We start from the raw sequence: 19010 nt of genomic DNA, 5'->3' as shown, positions 1-19010 counted from the left end.
AAAATGAAAACAAGTATATAATAGAAAAGTTGTATTGGAAAATAAATAAAAGATTGTTTGATAATATTTTATGCATTCATAATTAAACGGGTGATTAGAAATTTATATGTATATTTAAAATTGCGACGGTAATGCTTTATTATGTTTCACATTAAAATTAATTAATTTGGAAATAATATGTTATTGTTGCTTTGGCAATATACCTAAAAATTAAAAAAAAAACTAAAAAAAATATAAAAAAAAATTTATAAATTTATTTTTGGTCTGGGAAAAAAAAAAAAAAACTAAAAAACAAAAAAAAAGATATTTTTAATAAATTTCTTTGTGAAAAAAGAAAAAAAAATTGAAGATATATCCATTAATTATTTTATTTTTATTTTTATTTATATATTTGTGTAATGTACAAAATTAATTTATAGTGGCAGCGATTATTGTTTTTTAGATTCTGAAAGTAGTTTTTGAATAATTTGGTTCATTGTTGGTCTTTTCTTTGGTGAGTTATTTAAACAATCTTTAATTAGATTGGAAAGGAAGCTTGGACAACTGCTTGGAATTTTGGGTTTGGTTTTCTTTTCGCAAACAGTTTTAAACAATTCGGCAATAGAGTTGATTTCCATGTATGGTTCTTCACTTGTGGCCATTTCGAATAGGAGCATACCATAGCTATAAACATCTGCGGCAGAGGTATAGGTTTCACCTATTAAACATTCTGGAGCTTCCCACTTTGGAGTACCCGCAACAGCGGTCATATTGAAGTTTATATCTATTACTCTACTCATACCAAAATCAGCAACTTTAGCATTATTGTCTTTATCAACCAAGATATTTGCGGCTTTGATATCTCTATGAATAAAATGTAGGCCATGTAAATATTCCAAACCTTGAGCAACCGATAATGCATATTTAATAATTTGCTGAGTTGATAGTGGTTTGTTTTTATTGATAACATCTAAAAGAGTACCCTTGTGCATAAGTTCAGTAACGATCATAAAGGTTGAGCTGGCATTGGTTTTGGGTGCGATACACGCACCTTTTAATTTTAATAAATTGGGGTGATTGAGGAAGCCTAATATTGCAACTTCTTTTAAGAAATCTTCCAAACGGAATGAAAATGAGCCTTCATTAAAAATCTTTACCGCAACTTCTTTGCCCTTAAATATACCCCTACTAACGGTTGCCAATGCACCTTCACCTAAATATTCACATATGGTCAATTCACCTTCTTCAATTTGTTTGTGGGAATGAGCTTGATTAAATTTACAAATATCTAAAATTGGAGCCAAGGCGTTTTTATTTTTAACTTCTAATAAATATTCCGCTATAATATAATTAATAGAAAAAAAGATTGTTAGTTACATATGTTTTTAAATTAATAAAAAGATTAAATAAATATTTACATGATGAGATAGAAAGATTAATTAAAATTTGAGCAGATTGAGCTTTCATTTTTTCAGCATTTTTATTTGTTGCATCTACAATTGGTCTTTCTAATAATGAAATGAATAGTGAAATTGGAAACATTTCGACAAATTCTTTCTTTAAATCTTTTCTAATACCTTTCTTTTTGGGTCTTAATAATAAAGCTAAAAATGTTAAATATAAACTACCAAATTCGCATGAGTCATCTTTAAATGATAAATCCATAAATCCAAATAAAACATCTTTGTATTTAATAAATAGTTCATCTTTTTTAGGATCTATTAATAGATAATAAAAATCTAAAGTTAGTAAATTATTGTTTTAAAAATTAAAAATGATAAACTTACAAAATGGTAACAATAAATTTAAAATTTTGAAAACTTCTGGTATGTACGATAAATTATGGCTAATAATTGTGCTGTGAATTAAAATATTAAATAGTTGTACTAAACTTGACTTGTTGAAATCTTTAAGTTTCTCTGGGGTGATATGTTTTTTTAAATCTAAAAAGCCATCTGATAAAACTGAAACCAAAAGTTCGTCACCACAAGAGGCTACAGGTAAAATCAAGTGATAGTACCCAGAAACAATTTCCTCGGGGATCTTATCTAGTGATGAAATTAGTGATATTGGGCCTGGAAGGATATCTGATGGTTCAAATTGTAAATAGGATTTATCTGTTTTTATAAAGTGATTTGATTGTTGACCAATATTTAATACATTTGTTGAGTTTGTTGGGGAGAGTGATTTCTTTGAGAGTAAATACTCTATACCAGGAGATGAAATTGAACTAAGGGTTGGTGATTGATTTGATGGACTTGGTGTTGAGGCATTTGTTGGTGATGTTGCTCCATTGGTTCTTGATGAAACAATTGAAAAAAGAGTTGAGGAGTCTTTTATAAATTTCTCAACATCTTTTCTAACATTTTCCTCCAATTTAAATATGGCGGATTGGTTGCATGAATCTAAAAGTAAATATGTGATCTTATGGGTATGCTTTATAAATCTATGTGTAAATTCTTTGGGTAGTTTGCTGGTTCTATTTGGGGTAAGGTTTAAAAGTTGATCTATAAAATTATGTGCTTCCTTTAAACGCTTTAATGTAAGATATACTTGTTGGCTTGCTAACTCTTTATAAAGTTTTTGGGTAACTTCAAAGGATACCTCTAGTTGTGAAAGATCATTTTGGAAATTTGTTATTAAGTTTTCAATTTGTTGATCTTGTCTTAAAAGGTATTCATTATAAATTTTCTTTTCATTAGTTTCATTGTTTGAAAATAAGCTATATTCGTTTGGTTTTGGTTTTGCTTCTTTAATTGCTTTTATTTTTGAATTTATAATGTTTCTCATATTATTGATATATTGCTGAATACTTTCTAAATGCTTTACCGATTGAGTTAGTGATTCGGGGAACTGATAAGATGATTTAAAAATACTAAATAATACATTGACGGATTGTAGGGTTAATTCTGGTAAAGTATCATTAAATTTAGATTTTTCTGTGGTTGATTCCATTAATGATGACAGTAAATCTGAGTTTGAATTTTGTTTAGTTGGAAATATCGACTCTAAAGTTTTTCTTCTTGATGAGAGGGTACCATAAACATTGTGGTTGCTTCTTGTCGTGCTCGAGGTTGTTACATCATATTTGTTTGAAAGTGTGATGATCGATTTAGTTGGTGATGAACCAGTTGGTGATACTGAAAGTGAGGGTACAGAGTGTTTTGTAGATCTAAGTGTTTTTGGGTTTGCTGATGATGGGGATGAAGATGATAAAGAAATAGACGCATTGGAAAGTGGAGAAGAGGTTGATGACATTGATGCACTTGTTGGTCTGGTCTTAAATGCAAAGTAATATTCTTTTAAAGTATTAAATTGTTTTTGTAGTAAATAACTTTCTAAAGCTTTAGTTTTCTTGAAAATTGAAACCATATTAACAATATTATCCAGGATGAATTGAGGTGGTTGATATCCTTCAATGGTTGGGAATTGTTTAAAAATATTTAAAATAGCAGCCATGCACTCTTTCTCGGTTGATGGGGTATCGTCGAGATCCAAAGAAACCGGGAAAAGTTTATGGAGTTCTTTCTCTTCTGGTGTACTACTAGGTAAAGAGATGGTTTCTGATACATTGCCAGATGAAGTGGAAGGTGAAATGTTTGGGGAGTTGCTATTTGGTGATCTATTACCGGAGCCAGTTGAATAGTAGTTATCTGTTAAGTTTTTTGTTAATGGATCCACCAAAAGCTTATATATTAACTTTTCCATAATTGAGGTTTGCATAATTAGATTTGGTAGTGATACGAATGTACATTTTTCAAGATCTGGCACAAAAATTATAAAGCTTGCAATTGTATTTTGATTGTTTGGTACATTAAATGATTTGTATGGAATGACCCATTTTGAGATAAAAAAAATTAATGATAAAAAAAATTTATCCTCTGTATCTATTCTATGTTTAATATATTGCGCTGTATAGATACCAAAAGATTGAGGTTGAGTTGAAACTATTTTTGAAACTTGTTGCTTTAAAAATTTATGCTGATAGCTTTGATTATATAATGATTCTAAATATTTTTGTTCTGATAAATTATTATTTTGTATTGGTGATTGTGATTGTGCTACATTTGGTTGGGTGCGTGAATGTTGAAGTGATCCTGGTATACTGGTTGAAAATGGTGGTCTTGTTGAAACTGGTGGTGAGGTAGTGGGTTCATCATCGGAAATACTAATTGGTGTACCTGGAATAGAGTTCATTAATGATCTTGGTGGTGATAATGGGGTTTGTGTTGGTGAGAGTAGTGATGATTGAGGTGGAGTTATAGAACCATTTTGAGTTAAACCTAGTGATGTAGTGGGGGTTGAAAGGTAAGGTCTAGCACATGGAAAATCTTCATCTTTATATACACGGAAAATATTGATCCAGTCTTCGATCATTCCATTTAAAAAATCTTTACTGTTCATAATCGCTGGTAAAGAATCTTCACTTAGTGGCTTCAATATATTGTTTTGGTTCGCATATCTAATGGCAACACCTGATCTCCAAAAATCTGAATGAGTTGAACCATCACCTGAAAAATGAAATTTACCAACACCATTTGCTCTATTATCCAACCATTTACCAGAGTAGTAGTCCTGTTGTTTTAAATATTCAGCATCAGTTTGTTGTCTAACGATTTCTTCTCTTTTATTAAATTTTTCTTTAATTTTTCCAACAATTTTATCATCGAATCGTTGAGTTACTGTTAGTCTTGGTGAAAGATTATTTGGTGTAGTTGGTTTCTTAATTGGTGTGTTTGATTTCTGCTGTTGTTGTAGTGGATTTGGTGACGATGGTATTGGTTTACTTTTTACATTTTTTAATAGTACCATTGTGCCGTCGCCATCTCTTTTATCTAGATTCCATTGTCCTGTATAAATTGATTTTGAAAATATAAATGTACCGGTGCCATTTTTAATTTTATTTTCATTTAGTTCGCCTTTATAAAATCCATAATGGGAATGCATCTGTGAAAAATATATATCAATGTTAATATTTAAAATTATATTTGTATAGGTTTAAACATTAATATTTACCATGTGGGTATTTTTTATATCATTTTCGGAATCTTTACATGTTTTAAATAATACATCATAATTATAACTTGTTGGTCTTATTTGTTCTATAGAACCGTCGTTGTTATTATTTTGCTCCATTATTAAGTTATTATTATTTTATTTATATATACAAAAGTTATAAATGAAGTTATAACAAAATTATTTGTTTTTTTTTTTTTTTTTTTTTTTAAAAAAAGATGATTAAAAGTAGTTGTTGGAAAAAGTAATAAAATAAATAAATTAATTTAAATAAAAAATTTAAATTAATAAAATAAAAAAATAATATATAATTTTTGTTGTGTTATTGTTATTTTTGTATTGTTATTATTATATATTGTGCGCAGTATAAAAAAAAGTTTAATTGTGAAATTTTTAAAAAAAAATATTTATATTATTATATATAATTATTATTTTTTTTTTTTTGATGTGTTGGTGGGTGTGTTAGTGAAATTTTTGTATTGGGTGGGGGTATGTGTACCTCTTTCCTATATTGTAAAGCTATTATTTTTATAATTATTAAATATATACAAAAAAAAAAATATGTATCTCACAAAAACAAGACCTACACCACTCATTCACACACTCTACGATATATACATAAAGGAATTATATTTTTTGTATATAATTTTGAAATTATGAAGAAAGTGAGTGAACTATTGTGAGTGATAATAATTATGATTAAGTACACTAAAAATACAAAATTACAAAAATGGTCAAATCGCTGAATAAACTAGGTGTATATGTATTGTAGGTTTTGGTGTAGTTTGAGGTATATTATTATGTTGTACTATTGTAACCGATTTATCTATTGAGTTACTTTTATTTAAACTTAAAAATTTTTTAAACTCCAGGTTATAACAATTATACTTTTATTTAATTATTATTTATTTATTTATTTTTGAAACTGTATACGAAATTGAATATAAAGTATATATGATATTATTAAGTATTGAAAAATGGATTTATCAATGGTAATTATGATAATTAAAAATTAAAAAAATTTATTTTTTTAAATGAAAATTATAAAAATTTTAATTATTTTTGTGATTAAAAAATTTTTATTTGAAAAAAAAAAAAAAAAATTAATTTTTAAATTTTTTATTTTTAATATTTTTTAATTAAAAGAAATTTGGGTGATAACAAATCTTTTTTAAAATTATTTATATTTAGACATAACTATTATATATTTATTCTCAGTCTTTTTCAAAACTCACAATTGCTTTAAAAAACATTCAAAATATTTTTAAAAGAATAAAGATTAGTTAATTTTTATATTATTTATTATTTATTTATTTATTTATTTATTTATTTATTTAATTTATTTATTTATTTATTATATATTTATTTATTTGTAGTTTCTAAAAAAAAAAAAAACTTTTTTTATCTTTTTTTCTCTATAAAAAATAAATTAAAAGAACCACACATAAATCTAGATTGTTACCAAAAAAAGTCAACATTCCAAAAATAAAGCTATTATATATTTTAATTAAATTAATTCAAAAAATTTTATAAACCCACTCTATTTTTTTGTTCCCACTATCTGCACCTCATCATAATCACACACAATCAACACATAAACATCACACCAATAAAATATAACACATACAAGTACACACATAATTCCACACACACACACACACACAAAAGAAAATTATTGGTAATTTTTTTTTATTTTTTTTTAAACTATATTTTTTTAAAAATATTATTTTATTTTTGTTTTCTTTTTTTATTTTTTTTTTTTATTCTTTTTTTTTTTTTTAAACTATATAAACTACTAGGGGTAGTAACAAATAACACTTTCACACATAGACACAGATATATTATATCATTTTTCTCTTCAAATTTTTAAGTTTTATGCGTTAAAAAAAAAAAATTTTTAAATAATTTATTTTTTGTTGTTTTTTTTTTTTTTTATCTCAAATAATATAACTCACCATTTATATATTACGCATATATACCATCATTATCACATAATAATCATATTTCATATTAAAATAATAAATAAAAATTAAATTTCAAAAGAAAAATGTCAGTTTTTTCATTCGGTTTGGGAATTAATGGGGCATTAGGTCTTGGAAAATTAGAAAATGATTGTCAAACAACACCACAAAAAATCGATTATTTTACTGAAATTGACAAAAGAGTAAAGAAAATAGCATGTGGCTCATATCATACTGTTTTTGTAACAGGTAAATATAAAATAAATCATTATATTATTATAATTTTAATATTTTTATACTAAAAATCCTATTTAAATGTTTAGACGATGAACAACTATATATATGCGGCATAAGAAGGGATCCAAAACATGGAACAACCCTATTTGTAAATATTGATGAAAGCACAAATCCTAACAATCCGAACTATACCAACCCTAATGAGGCCATGGATGGTACAAATGGAGAAGAAAAAAAGCTCGGTGAAAGCCTCTCAAATTTAAATGTAAATAGCCAGAATGAAAATGGAATCTCAGAGCCAAATGAAATTATTGGTAGAGACAGAGGTAATAGCATTTCATTTAAAAGACCACCATTGGACAGAGGTATTCCCCATCACAGATCAACAAGAGCATTGATGCAAAGACCAGAAAGTCCACTACTCAATAAACTACTATCAACAAAAGTAGAAATGGAAATAAATACAAATACATCACAATCAAATTCAAATTCAGGTAGTGACGACGAAGATGAAAATGAAAATGAAAATGAAAATGAAAATGAAAATGGAAATGAAAATAAAAATGAAAATGAAAATGAAAATGGAAATGGAATTGGAAATGAAAATGATGGTCCAACACCAAATAATACTCTAAATGTTGATTGTGAAATTTCAAGATTGTCATTAAACTCTGTTGAAGCTGAAAATATCAAAAAAAATATAACTTTAATTAAAGAACAAGACGAGCAATTTAACAAAGAGCAAGAAGAACAAAAAGAATTTTCAGATGATTTAATGAAAGTAGAGATTAAAGTTGAAGATCTTTCAAATGACCCAAAATCTCCACAATTAAACAACAACACCAATACCAATAACAACAATAATAGCAATAATAACCAACAACAAATTATATCAACCCAAACATTAAATAACCAACAAATGGAAGAAATAAATGTTTTCTCTATACCAGTAAGAATTCCAACAAACTTTTTAGAAAACACACCATTAAATGTCATTAAACAAGTTTCATTAGGTAACTACCACATTGTAATTTTAACTGAAAGTGGTAATGTTTGGACATGGGGTTTAAATACAAATGGTCAACTTGGCTATGCTCAAGATGCAAACTCATTAAACGTACCAAGAATGGTAGAAATAAAATGTGTCAAAACTATAGCCACTGGAATAAGAAATACAGCTGCCTTGACTGAATGGGGAGAGCTATATATGTGGGGTATAAATGAACATGGTGAATTAGGTTTGGGTGATACGAATGATAGAAGGGTTCCAACACGTGTTCAAAGATTAAAAAATGAAATTGTTACAGTTATTGCATGTTCCTCAACCCACTCTGCATGTTATACCGAATCTGGAAAAATGTATTTATGGGGCCAATGTGATGAAGCTGGTAAAATTCAAACTATTCCCACAAGCATACCAATTCATAGTTATTTAGATAGAGAGATTAAAAACTCAAATGGTATTTATGGAGGTGGCGGTAAAATTAAACAATTAGCTTGTGGTGAATGGTGTATTGCTGCCCTTACCCAAATGGGTGAAGTTTTTATGTGGAATGTTGGAGGAGTACCTGCTCCACTTCGTCATGCCCTTGAAAACCATTCAGTTAGAAGTATAGTCATGGGTAATTTCCATTTGGTATGCTTAACAGATAGCGGAGAAGTAATTACAATTGGTAGAAATAAATCTGGACAATTGGGCCGTGGTGATGATGAAGCAGTACCAGGCATTGTTAAGCAACTATCATTTAGTGCAACTGGTGAAGGGCTTAGTGCCGATGAATTTGTAGTAGCTGTTCATGCAGGTGAATACCATTCAGTAGCTTTAGTTGAGAATACTCCAAAAACTAAAATAGCTTTACAACTTTTGAGAATGCAAAGAAATTATTTACGTCAATTAAATATTTTAAATAATATCTACTATAAATCACTAATGTCAATGGCATCACCATATGACCCAGCATTATTATCAATCAATAATAGCTTACCACCCCAACTAAAAGGTATAAGTGGGGGAATACCCGAAACCACCCAACAACAACAGCAACAACAGCAAAATGGTATTCAGCACCCAAATGGAAATGGTGCAAACGGTTCACCTATTTCAACTAGTCATTCAATATCATCACCTAACCTATTAAATGGTGGTACAATAAAATCAAGATCAACTAGCATTGCAACTATCAGAGGCCTATTTGGTATAAACAATATGTTACATCACTCACAATCAACTACATTCCAAGATGAAAATGGTATTGTAACTGAAGATGAAATTAAAGATGTATTTTCAGATGTTGAATCATTGTCCCGTCTTACTGAAAAGTTTTTAAATTCCTTGGATCAAAGAATGGATAATTGGGATCCACTTACAAAACAAGTGGGTGATATATTTTTAGACGAATCTCTATTGGCAGGCTATCGTATATATATCCCATATAGTGATAACTACAATACCTCATGCATGACCCTTTTCAACATCAGACGTCGTAGTGAAAGACTTTCAAATATTATCAAAGAGTGTGAAAAAAAGAGCAAGTCATATGGTATTCGATTGGATCAAGAATTTGTTAAGGAAATCGATTTGAAGAGTCTGCTACTTGCTCCACTTCAAAACATACCAAGAATCTATATCTTATTAAGAGAAATGGGAAGTGAAAATATTGGTAATATAAATCACAAAGATACAGACATCATTAACTTTGCTGCAACCAAATTCCAAGTTCTTTTAGAAAGAATGAACCAAAACTTCCAATTTGTAAATGCTGTAGAAATTCTTCATTGTTCATCCAATGAATACGGTAATCCACAAATTATGGGTGGCCATATAACTCAATTGGTCGACAAACTAACTCATCACAATATATCTGATCCCAACTTTAGAGATGTTTTCCTCTTAACTTTCCGTACATTTGTAACTCCCATTAGTCTATTAGAGCTACTAATTGAAGCATTCCATCGTCAAAAACACTTAAAGAGTAGTAACCGTGTAGTTAATGTTATTACATCATGGGTAGTCCACCACTTTTATGATTTCGAAAGGGATGAACTCTCGGAATTTACTCAAGACCCAAATCATAACCCACAAGCTCTATCAGAAAAGTTAGAACAATTTATTAACAATGAAGATATTGGTTTAGTATCCCAAATTAGAACACAATACTATGGATTTAGAGTAAGACTATCACAAAGCAATTTATTACAATCAAACAAATCTTCTTTAAATTTAGCAGAAAGTGATAATGGTAATAATAACAATAACAATAATAACAATAACAATAAAACAATTAATCATAACAACTCAATAATATCCTCACCAATTATTACCACAAATTTAAAAAACAATCCAGCCATATCAGCTGTACTCTCTCAAAATATAAATATATCATCATCATATAGAGGTGCAATTCAACCTTTACCACCAGCATCACCACTACCAACAAACTTTAATCTTTTAGATTTCCCACCAATCGAAGTAGCTCAAACATTAACATTGCTAGACCATCACTACTTTTCATTAATTGACAAAAGAGAATTTTTAGGTAAAAAATGGGATAAAGATAACTCACCAAATATTAAACAATCAACAATTCATTTCAATAGAACAAGTCAAGTTGTAATTACTGAAATATTAAAATCAAAAAACTCAAGGGCCAGATCATCAACTCTTTCATTCTTTATTAGTGTCGCATATTGTTGTTTAGAATTAAATAATTTATCGGGTACTGCATCTATTATTTATGGTCTTAATAATGCATCCATTCAACGTTTAAAGAAAACTTGGAGTAGACTCACAAAAGAAACCACCATTGCTTTTGAATACCTCGACAAAATTGTAACTCCAATGAAAAACTATATCTCTCTAAGACACTTAATGGCCACAATTCAACCACCATGTGTACCATTCTTAGGTACATATTTAAAAGACTTAACCTTTATTGAAGATGGTAATCCCTCAATTATTGGCGGTTTAATCAATTTTTATAAACAAAGAAAAATAGCTGAAGTAGTCTTCCAAATTCAACAATTCCAACAAGTAACTTACTCGACCATTCATTCAAACTCTTCAATTAGATCCTACTTGACAACTTCGGAAACATTTAACGATAAACAAGCCCAAAAAGTTTCAACTGATACTGAATAAAATAAATAAATAAAAAAAATTTAAATAAAATTAAATCTAAAATAATTAAAATAATTATGTAAAAAAATTATAATGTTTTAAAAATAAAAACATTTAAATCAGAACTAAACAAGTGTTGAAATTTATTTATTAATCTTAAAATAATCTAAAAGTGTTTGATCAAAAAATAAAAATAAAAATAAAAATAAAAATAAATAAAAAATAAAAAATAAAAAATAAAAAATAATAAAAAAAAAAAAATATCATGACAGCAAATGATTATATTCACACTTTTTTTTTTAATTTGTATTATTTTTATTTTTTTTTTATTTATTAAATCATATATATATTTTTAATTATATTTTTTTTTTTTTTGTTTTATTATCAATATTAATAACTTTCATTGTTCATATATAACTTTTTTTTTTTTTTTAAAAATAATTATTTAATTATCTTTTAAATTAGTTTTTTTTTTATTTTTTTTTATTTTTTTTATTTTATTTTATTTTTTTTTTTATTTTTTTTTTATTTTTTTTTATTTTTTTTTTCTAATCAACCAAATAAATTCAATATTTATTTATTATTCTTTATTTGTTATTTATAATGCTTTATTTTTTAATAAGGGTTCTCCAAACTGATCCATCAATTGCTTTTATTATAAAAACTAAAAGTCTCTTAAAGTCAAAAAACTGTATGTATCCATTGATATTAAAAAATAAATAAACCAAGAAATCCCAAAAAAAAAAAAAATTAAAATAAAATAAATAATAAGAAAAAAAAAATAAAAAAAATGTTTTTTTTTAAATTATTTTTTTAATTTTTTTTAATTTTTAATTTTTTTTTTAAATTATTTTTTTCAAAAACGCATTATTTTTTTTTTACTCACACTAATTTTTTATTTATATATACAAATACTTTGTTTTTGTTTTTTTTATTTATTATTTATAGAAAAAATAATAAATAAAATCTTTTCTTAAAATAACACTTCGCTTTAATTAATAATACTTTTTAAAAAAGAAAAAAAAAAAAGTTTTTTTTTTTTTTTTTTTTTTTAGACACACAAAATTATCAATTTATTCAATAAACGCTTCCCTAAAAAGAAGAAAGAATAGATTAACAAAATAAAATGAATGTATCATCAGTAGATTTGTTTGGAATTGGTTTTAACGAAATAGATTCATTTAATAAGACATTAAATGAAATGTTACAAGTCTGGAATAATCCAGCAGAACAACAGCAACAACAACAACACCAACACCAACACCAACAACTCCAACAACAACAACACCAAGATAATATGTCAAATATTTTAAATATGACCAGCAGAGGTTTACCTCGCTTCAATTTATTAAATACCAGTTCATCAGGTTTAAAAGATATAAATTTATCAGCCAGCACAAATTCTTTGATGATACCAGATATATTTATTAATAATAATAATAATAGTAGTAATAATGAACAACCAAAATTAAATAGTTCAACAAAAGGTTTCGATTTTATTACTAAAACAATAAATGAAATTTCAAATGAACAAAAAACCTATCAACCATTTGAAATAATACCAGTCAAAAATATTAATAATAATAACAATAGTAACAATAATAACATATCAGAATTTGGTGTTTTAAATACATCTTTTAGTTTGGATCCAAATAAAATTGAAGAGTTAAGATTAAATCCATCAGTTTTAGATCCATTTTTAACACTCCCATATAATACTGCCACTAGCACAACCAATAACAATAATAGTATCCAAAAAAAGTTAAACTCTGGTAATAATTTAACCGGTATTATTAGTACAACTGCACCTATTTCTGGACCAATTAGAGTCATCCAAACATTCGAAAAAGAAAGTGTTCCATCACCAACAACATTCAGTTTAAATAAAGAGGAATTAAATACCATAACTTCCGCTGAAATGAATGCTTATGTCAAGCAAGCCAGCATTGTTAAGGATCTCACCCAAACTGAAAAAAAGGAATTAAAAAGACAAAAGAGGCTAATCAAAAATAGAGAATCTGCTCATCTCTCCCGTCAAAGAAAAAGAGAACGTTTAACTGATCTTGAACACCGTGTTGAAGAATTAACCACTAACTCTGCTGATATTACCAAGACTCTTTCCGGTTTAGAAAATGAAAACCTCATCCTCAAAGCTGAAGTCAGCCAACTCTTTGAAGTAATCAACGATTCTCCAGTTTTATCAGCTTTATTCTATACACTTTATTCCCAAACCCACCAACAACAAAAAGAATCAATTGAAACTTATTAAAGCAATACTTTTTAATATTCTTTTTTCCCCTTCTCTTTGTACAAACTAAACCTTAAAAAAAAAAAAGAAAAAAAAAGAAAAAAAAAAAAAAGAAAAAAAAAAAAAAAAAGATTTTTTTTATTATTACAAATACAATTGTGTTATATATCTCATTAATATTTTTTTTTTATAAAAAAAAAAACATAAAAAAAAAATATAAATAAAGTTTAAATAAAGTTTAAATACTTAATTTCCCAAAAAAAAAACAGAAAAAAAAAATCTTCATTGTTATCAACTGGTAAAACCTCGAATTTTTTAATAATTTCGAGTTTTTTTATTTTTTGTTTTTTTTTTTAATATCTATTTCAAAAACTGGTTAACTCAATTTTTCAATATTTTCGAGTTTTATAATTTGTTTTTTTTTTGTTTTTTTTCATTTCCATAATTCTATAAAAATAAAAAATATTAATCATATTTTTTATTCAAATAAAACTAGTATCAAATGAAATTATTATTAACTTTATTATTATGCTTTTTTGGTTCAGCATTATCAAACCAATGTTTTATGAACGGTCTTTGGGGTTACACTACAACTTACCAAACTGTTGCAGTTGGTCTCAATACATTCCAAAATGGTGTTATTACACCTCAAACATTCACTGATTCAGGTCAAATTGTTGTAAATTATAGAGATAAAACAATGTACAATTCAATTTATTTTACTAATGATGCTGGTTCAACTTATATGCAAATTTTTACTTTTGGTCAAAATGTAAAAAATAATTAAATTAAAAGAAAAAAAAAAATCATATTAATTGTTTTATTTCTATTTCTATTTCATGTAGCAAACCCAATATATTTTACTTGATTCAAAATGGTAACTATTATTTATTAACTATTCATAACAAATAATTTTATATTAATTTCAAATTCAATTTAGTTACAGACAACCTGCAGGTCCATTCCCATCATATCTTCCAATGGTCCCAGTCGCAAATCCCAATAACTATACAGTTGGCGATACCCAAGTAGAACTCTGGCAACTAGTAGACCCAAATACTGACTATTATTCCCAAAAAATTATGGCTGTTAATGCTCGTACATGTGCTTTTATGACAACAACCACAAGAAATACAAACTCAAATGGTATGTCTAATTCTGTTTTCAGTAATTTCCAAACAGGTTTATATACCGTTCCATTACCATACCAATGCTATAACTCTTACTTAGTCGAAGAAGGTAAATTTAGCGATATCAAAGCAGGTTTAGGTTTATATTTATAAAATAATAAAATAATTTAAATTTTATTTTTAGAAAAATAAAAAATAATAAAAAAAAATAATAAAATTTTAAAAAAACTAAAAAAATAACCCAGTGTTTGTTTGAAATTTAAAATAAAATATATATCTACTTATAATATAAAAACACATATATAAATAATAAGATGTGAAGTTTAAGATAGGAAAAAACAAAAATAGTACATACTGTATTTAATTTAATAGAGTATGGAACACCTGGATTAATGAATGAATAGCAGATATATTTATAAAATCATTTATGATACCACCAATTCTTTCAACATTTTTTTATTCTTTCCATTTAAGTTTAATAATTTATTTATATAAATTTATTTTTTAATTTTTTTGTATATATTTTATATTTCCCCCCTCCCATTTTTTTGTATTTATTATATTAAAAATTATTGGCAATTTAACCCACCATTTTTGTTTTTTATATCATGTGTGTGTTAGGAGGACGTTATTAGCAAGGTAGGTAGTTTATAGCTATATTATTTATATATATATAGTAATTGTTTTTATATTTTTTAAACAGTTAAGATTCAAAATCTAATAGAACTAATGGTAACTAACAATATTAAATACTATTTTCTTTGTTTCTCAGTACATTAGTGCAAAGAGCGCTTGAATACAGTGTTTTTTGAATTGATATGGATACTTTGTAAGTTGGACAAATTTAATTTGTTTTTTTGTTTTTTAATTAAATTTAAGTTTAATAAATTTATAAGAAAAAACAAAACTATAAAAAGAAAGAATTTTTTTTTATTATATTCATCAATTCAAATATTTTAAATTAAAAGAAAAAAAAAAAAAAACTATAAATTTCAACTTAATAAAAAAAAAAAACTAGAAAAATGAAAATCGTAGCTGTTATCTGCTTCTTATTGTTAACCATTGCTTATTCATCTGCTCATGGATTCTATGGTTGTGGTGGTGTCTCTTGTCCATGGGGTAGCATCTCTTTAACCAAGTTTGGTGTCTGTGGTTGTATTGAAATTTATAAATGCCGTGATGTAAATATAATTACAATTTTAAATAATTTTAAATAATAAATATCCATACTAATTTTTTAATATAGGTTTCACTCACCACTAGAGTCATTGGAACCTGGGAACATGATGGTTGCTCTTACACTCAATACGATGTAACCATCACCAACAATATGGACGCTAATATTCAAAACATTTTTATCGGTACTGATGAAACCTTAAAATTACGTAGCTACGACTCATTATGGAACGCTAAAAGATGTAGCCCAGATGAATTAAGCTTACCAGACTACCAACCATCAATCAATGCTCATGCGTAAGTTTAATAATTTATAAATTAATAATCCCTATATTTTATAACTAACTTTTTAATTTTAAACCAATATCTACAGATCATACACCTTTGGTTTCATTCTTAGAGGTACTGTTCCAGCCAATCTCGCTATCTTAAGTGTTGTATATTAAATACAACTGCTTTAGACTAAATGTAGTCTCTATTTCTTTTAATAATGTAAAAAAGAATGTGTAACAAAAAAAATGTAAAAAAAATAAAAAAAATTTTAATAGAATTAGTTTAACCTTTATTTATTTATTGCTTTTTTTTTTTTTTTTTTTAATGATAAAGTCCAATTTTATCATACTCTATAGTTGATTTATTTTGATATTGCTTGTTCTGTGTAAACTTTTAAGGTGTTTTTACCATCAGAAATATTTGAATTTAATGGGATTAGTAACGCCACACCATCAATTTCTGCTTCATTTTTTGATGCACTAACCCAAACTGGTTTGGTTTGATTATTTATACTATATCTTGGATTCTCTAATGGGTTTATATTTAATACAGTTGCTGGGTTTTGATTTGCTAAATTTAAATTGTTTTTTGTATAAACATGAATTGTAAATTTTAAATTATTATTATTATTTTTGTTATTGTTATTATTACTATCGCTATTATTCAATTTCTTTTGTCTTTTTCTTGAGTTGAGCACTACTATTCCATCGGTATCTTCTGATTCGCCCATCTCCTCTTTTTTATTTTCTCCATCTTGGCTAGATTCCTCTATATTTCTATAGTTTGATGGGTCATAAAATGAATCTGATGACATTAATATTTTTAAAATAAATGCTTTAAAACTTGATTCCAATTGTGCAAGATTTGGTTTACTATTTTTATTCTGGTTATTATCATTGTCATTGATGTTATTATTATTTTTATTATTATTGTTATTATTATTATTATTATTTAGTATTTTTTTATTTAAATTCATATAAAAGTTTAAAGGACTACTGTCGCTGTAGCTGCATGTCACCCCACTTAAACTATCTCCATCATTATTATTATTATTATTATTGTTGTTGTTGTTGTTGTTGTTATTATTATTATTATTTAAATTGGATGAAATTTCGAAAAAAAAATTTTCTATTGGTTTATCAAATTCGTTTAATATTGTTAATGATATTTTTTCTATTGAATCTTTTAAAAATTGTGGTTTTAAACTATCTATAGAATTTGAAATGTATTTGTTAAGAGTATCGGATCTTGATAATGGTACGGGTATATCATATTTTATAACCCTGCTAAATAAACCTAAAGTGTTGTAATTAATATAATTGGTTTTTTTAATATGAATAATTGTAAATTTTTGTGATGATTTTAAAACGGTTTTTTTTTTTTTCTTTTTTTTTTTTGTTTTTTTTTTTTTGTTTTTTTTTTTTTTTTTTTAAAAATACCTACACGATGGATAAACTCCTCTGACATATAAGATGCAATGAAACGCTATTTCTAAAAATTCACTTATGCAATCATAAAAGTATTCATTCTCTTTTAACCCCATCTATATACACTACTAAACCTTTCCTCACAAAGAAAAAAAAAAACCTATAATTAGAGTATGTTATTAATGAGGTGTATAAAAAATAATTTGAAACTAATTTGTAAAAAAAAGAAAAAAGATAATTTGTTGAAAAAAAAATTAAAAAAAAAAAAATTTTAAAATAAATTAATTAATTTTAATTTTTTTAATATTTTTATTTTTTATTTTTGGGAATTTTTTTTATTTGTTTTTTGTTTCTTTGTTTGTGTGAAAAAAAAATATCCAATAATGTTGAAGCCACAGAATTTCTCAACTCTTCTCGTAATTTTTAAAAAAAAAAACCACCAAACTCTTTAATCTAGTGAATCTATCAATATGACCAATCACTTAATTAATTAAAAATATATAAAACACACACTTTTATGTGGGTGGTATCATTTTCATTGACAATCAACTCATCATAATACTATTTTGTTTTTTATTTTAAATTTATTTAATTATTTTTTTTATTTTTTTATTTTTTTTTCTATTTTTCAACATTCTTTGCAATTTTTTTATTTTTTTTATCTTTTTTAAATAAAGGAAATAATAATAAATGTTAATATTAATAAAAAATTAAAAAAAAGAAATCCTATTTCATTACATATTACATCATAAATAACAAAGAGAAATTGAAGATATTTTCGGTTTATTTTTATTTATATTTATCAAAACCTTTTTTTTTTTATAGTGAATATATATAATCACATTAAAACCTTTTTTTATTTTTTTTATATAGTATCAAAAAATAGAAAATATCATATATAACAATCCCGGTAAGTAAAGACAAAAAAAACTATATATATTATATTCATTTATAATTGTAAACAATGGTTTTTTTTTTTTTTTATTTTATTTTTTTTTTTTTTTTTTAATTTTTTTTTTTTTTTTCTTTTTTGATGGCCATTGTTGTGTCATTATACATCCACTTTTTTTTTTAAAAAAATGTGGATCTATAAAATCCAAATGACATTTTGGATAAAAACGCAATAAAATTCCAAATCAATCACCACCACTACGGAAAATTCCATATAATATATTTTTTATTATTTTTGTTGTTTATATTATAAAAATTAAAAAAAAAATAAATAAATAAAACCCACACTTTTTTTTTTTCCCTTATTTTAAACTAAAAAAAAAAATCCAACATTTACACTGAAATAAATAACTTTAAAAAATCATTAATAGATTACGCATTCTCATCTACCCACAAATTTCATACACATCAACCAATAACAATCTAATAACACGACTATTTCATTTTTATTTTTTTTATTTTACCAATAATTTAAAACAAAAAAATAAAATAAAA

The 19010-nt window shown here is 25.5% G+C and overlaps 6 protein-coding genes across 6 annotated transcripts; 4 read left to right on the top strand and 2 right to left on the bottom strand.

The window, feature by feature from the left end:
* Positions 1-345: 345 nt before the first annotated feature.
* Positions 346-5115, bottom strand: DICPUDRAFT_99535 (uncharacterized protein; the record flags this gene model as incomplete). Its single annotated transcript, XM_003292985.1, has 4 exons — positions 346-1318; positions 1398-1697; positions 1767-4926; positions 4996-5115. 4 exons carry the CDS (start codon positions 5113-5115, stop codon positions 429-431), a joined length of 4470 nt encoding a protein of 1489 aa, XP_003293033.1. The 3' UTR covers positions 346-428.
* Positions 5116-7042: 1927 nt separating this feature from the next.
* Positions 7043-11331, top strand: DICPUDRAFT_157834 (uncharacterized protein; the record flags this gene model as incomplete). Its single annotated transcript, XM_003292992.1, has 2 exons — positions 7043-7205; positions 7280-11331. The coding sequence occupies 2 exons, from the start codon at positions 7043-7045 to the stop codon at positions 11329-11331; spliced, it is 4215 nt and encodes a 1404-aa protein (XP_003293040.1).
* A 1180-nt stretch (positions 11332-12511) lies between these two features.
* Positions 12512-13579, top strand: bzpG (uncharacterized protein; the record flags this gene model as incomplete). Its single annotated transcript, XM_003292991.1, has 1 exon — positions 12512-13579. The coding sequence occupies one exon, from the start codon at positions 12512-12514 to the stop codon at positions 13577-13579; it is 1068 nt and encodes a 355-aa protein (XP_003293039.1).
* Positions 13580-14060: 481 nt separating this feature from the next.
* Positions 14061-14841, top strand: DICPUDRAFT_83625 (uncharacterized protein; the record flags this gene model as incomplete). The annotated part of the gene is made up of 3 exons (XM_003292990.1): positions 14061-14330; positions 14404-14435; positions 14499-14841. The coding sequence occupies 3 exons, from the start codon at positions 14061-14063 to the stop codon at positions 14839-14841; spliced, it is 645 nt and encodes a 214-aa protein (XP_003293038.1).
* Positions 14842-15651: 810 nt separating this feature from the next.
* Positions 15652-16429, top strand: DICPUDRAFT_50740 (uncharacterized protein). The gene is made up of 3 exons (XM_003292989.1): positions 15652-15869; positions 15935-16161; positions 16238-16429. The coding sequence occupies exons 1-3, from the start codon at positions 15711-15713 to the stop codon at positions 16308-16310; spliced, it is 459 nt and encodes a 152-aa protein (XP_003293037.1). The 5' UTR covers positions 15652-15710; the 3' UTR covers positions 16311-16429.
* Positions 16430-16498: 69 nt separating this feature from the next.
* Positions 16499-17680, bottom strand: DICPUDRAFT_90056 (uncharacterized protein; the record flags this gene model as incomplete). Its single annotated transcript, XM_003292984.1, has 2 exons — positions 16499-17433; positions 17581-17680. The coding sequence occupies 2 exons, from the start codon at positions 17678-17680 to the stop codon at positions 16499-16501; spliced, it is 1035 nt and encodes a 344-aa protein (XP_003293032.1).
* Between the last annotated feature and the right edge of the window lie 1330 nt (positions 17681-19010).

Source organism: Dictyostelium purpureum, assembly GCF_000190715.1.
Source record: "Dictyostelium purpureum unplaced genomic scaffold DICPUscaffold_390, whole genome shotgun sequence".
NCBI classification, from domain to species: Eukaryota; Evosea; class Eumycetozoa; order Dictyosteliales; family Dictyosteliaceae; genus Dictyostelium; species Dictyostelium purpureum.
The sequence above is the reverse complement of the archived record's forward strand: the minus strand, read 5'-3'. Positions and strand labels throughout refer to the sequence as shown.

Coding starts and splice junctions, on each gene's coding strand:
- DICPUDRAFT_50740 (XM_003292989.1), top strand. CDS start 15,711: ATGAAAATCGTAGCTGTTATCTGCTTCTTATTGTTAACCATTGCTTAT. Junction 15,870..15,934: donor AAATTTATAAATGCCGTGAT/GTAAATATAATT, acceptor TTTTTAATATAG/GTTTCACTCACCACTAGAGT. Junction 16,162..16,237: donor CCATCAATCAATGCTCATGC/GTAAGTTTAATA, acceptor CAATATCTACAG/ATCATACACCTTTGGTTTCA.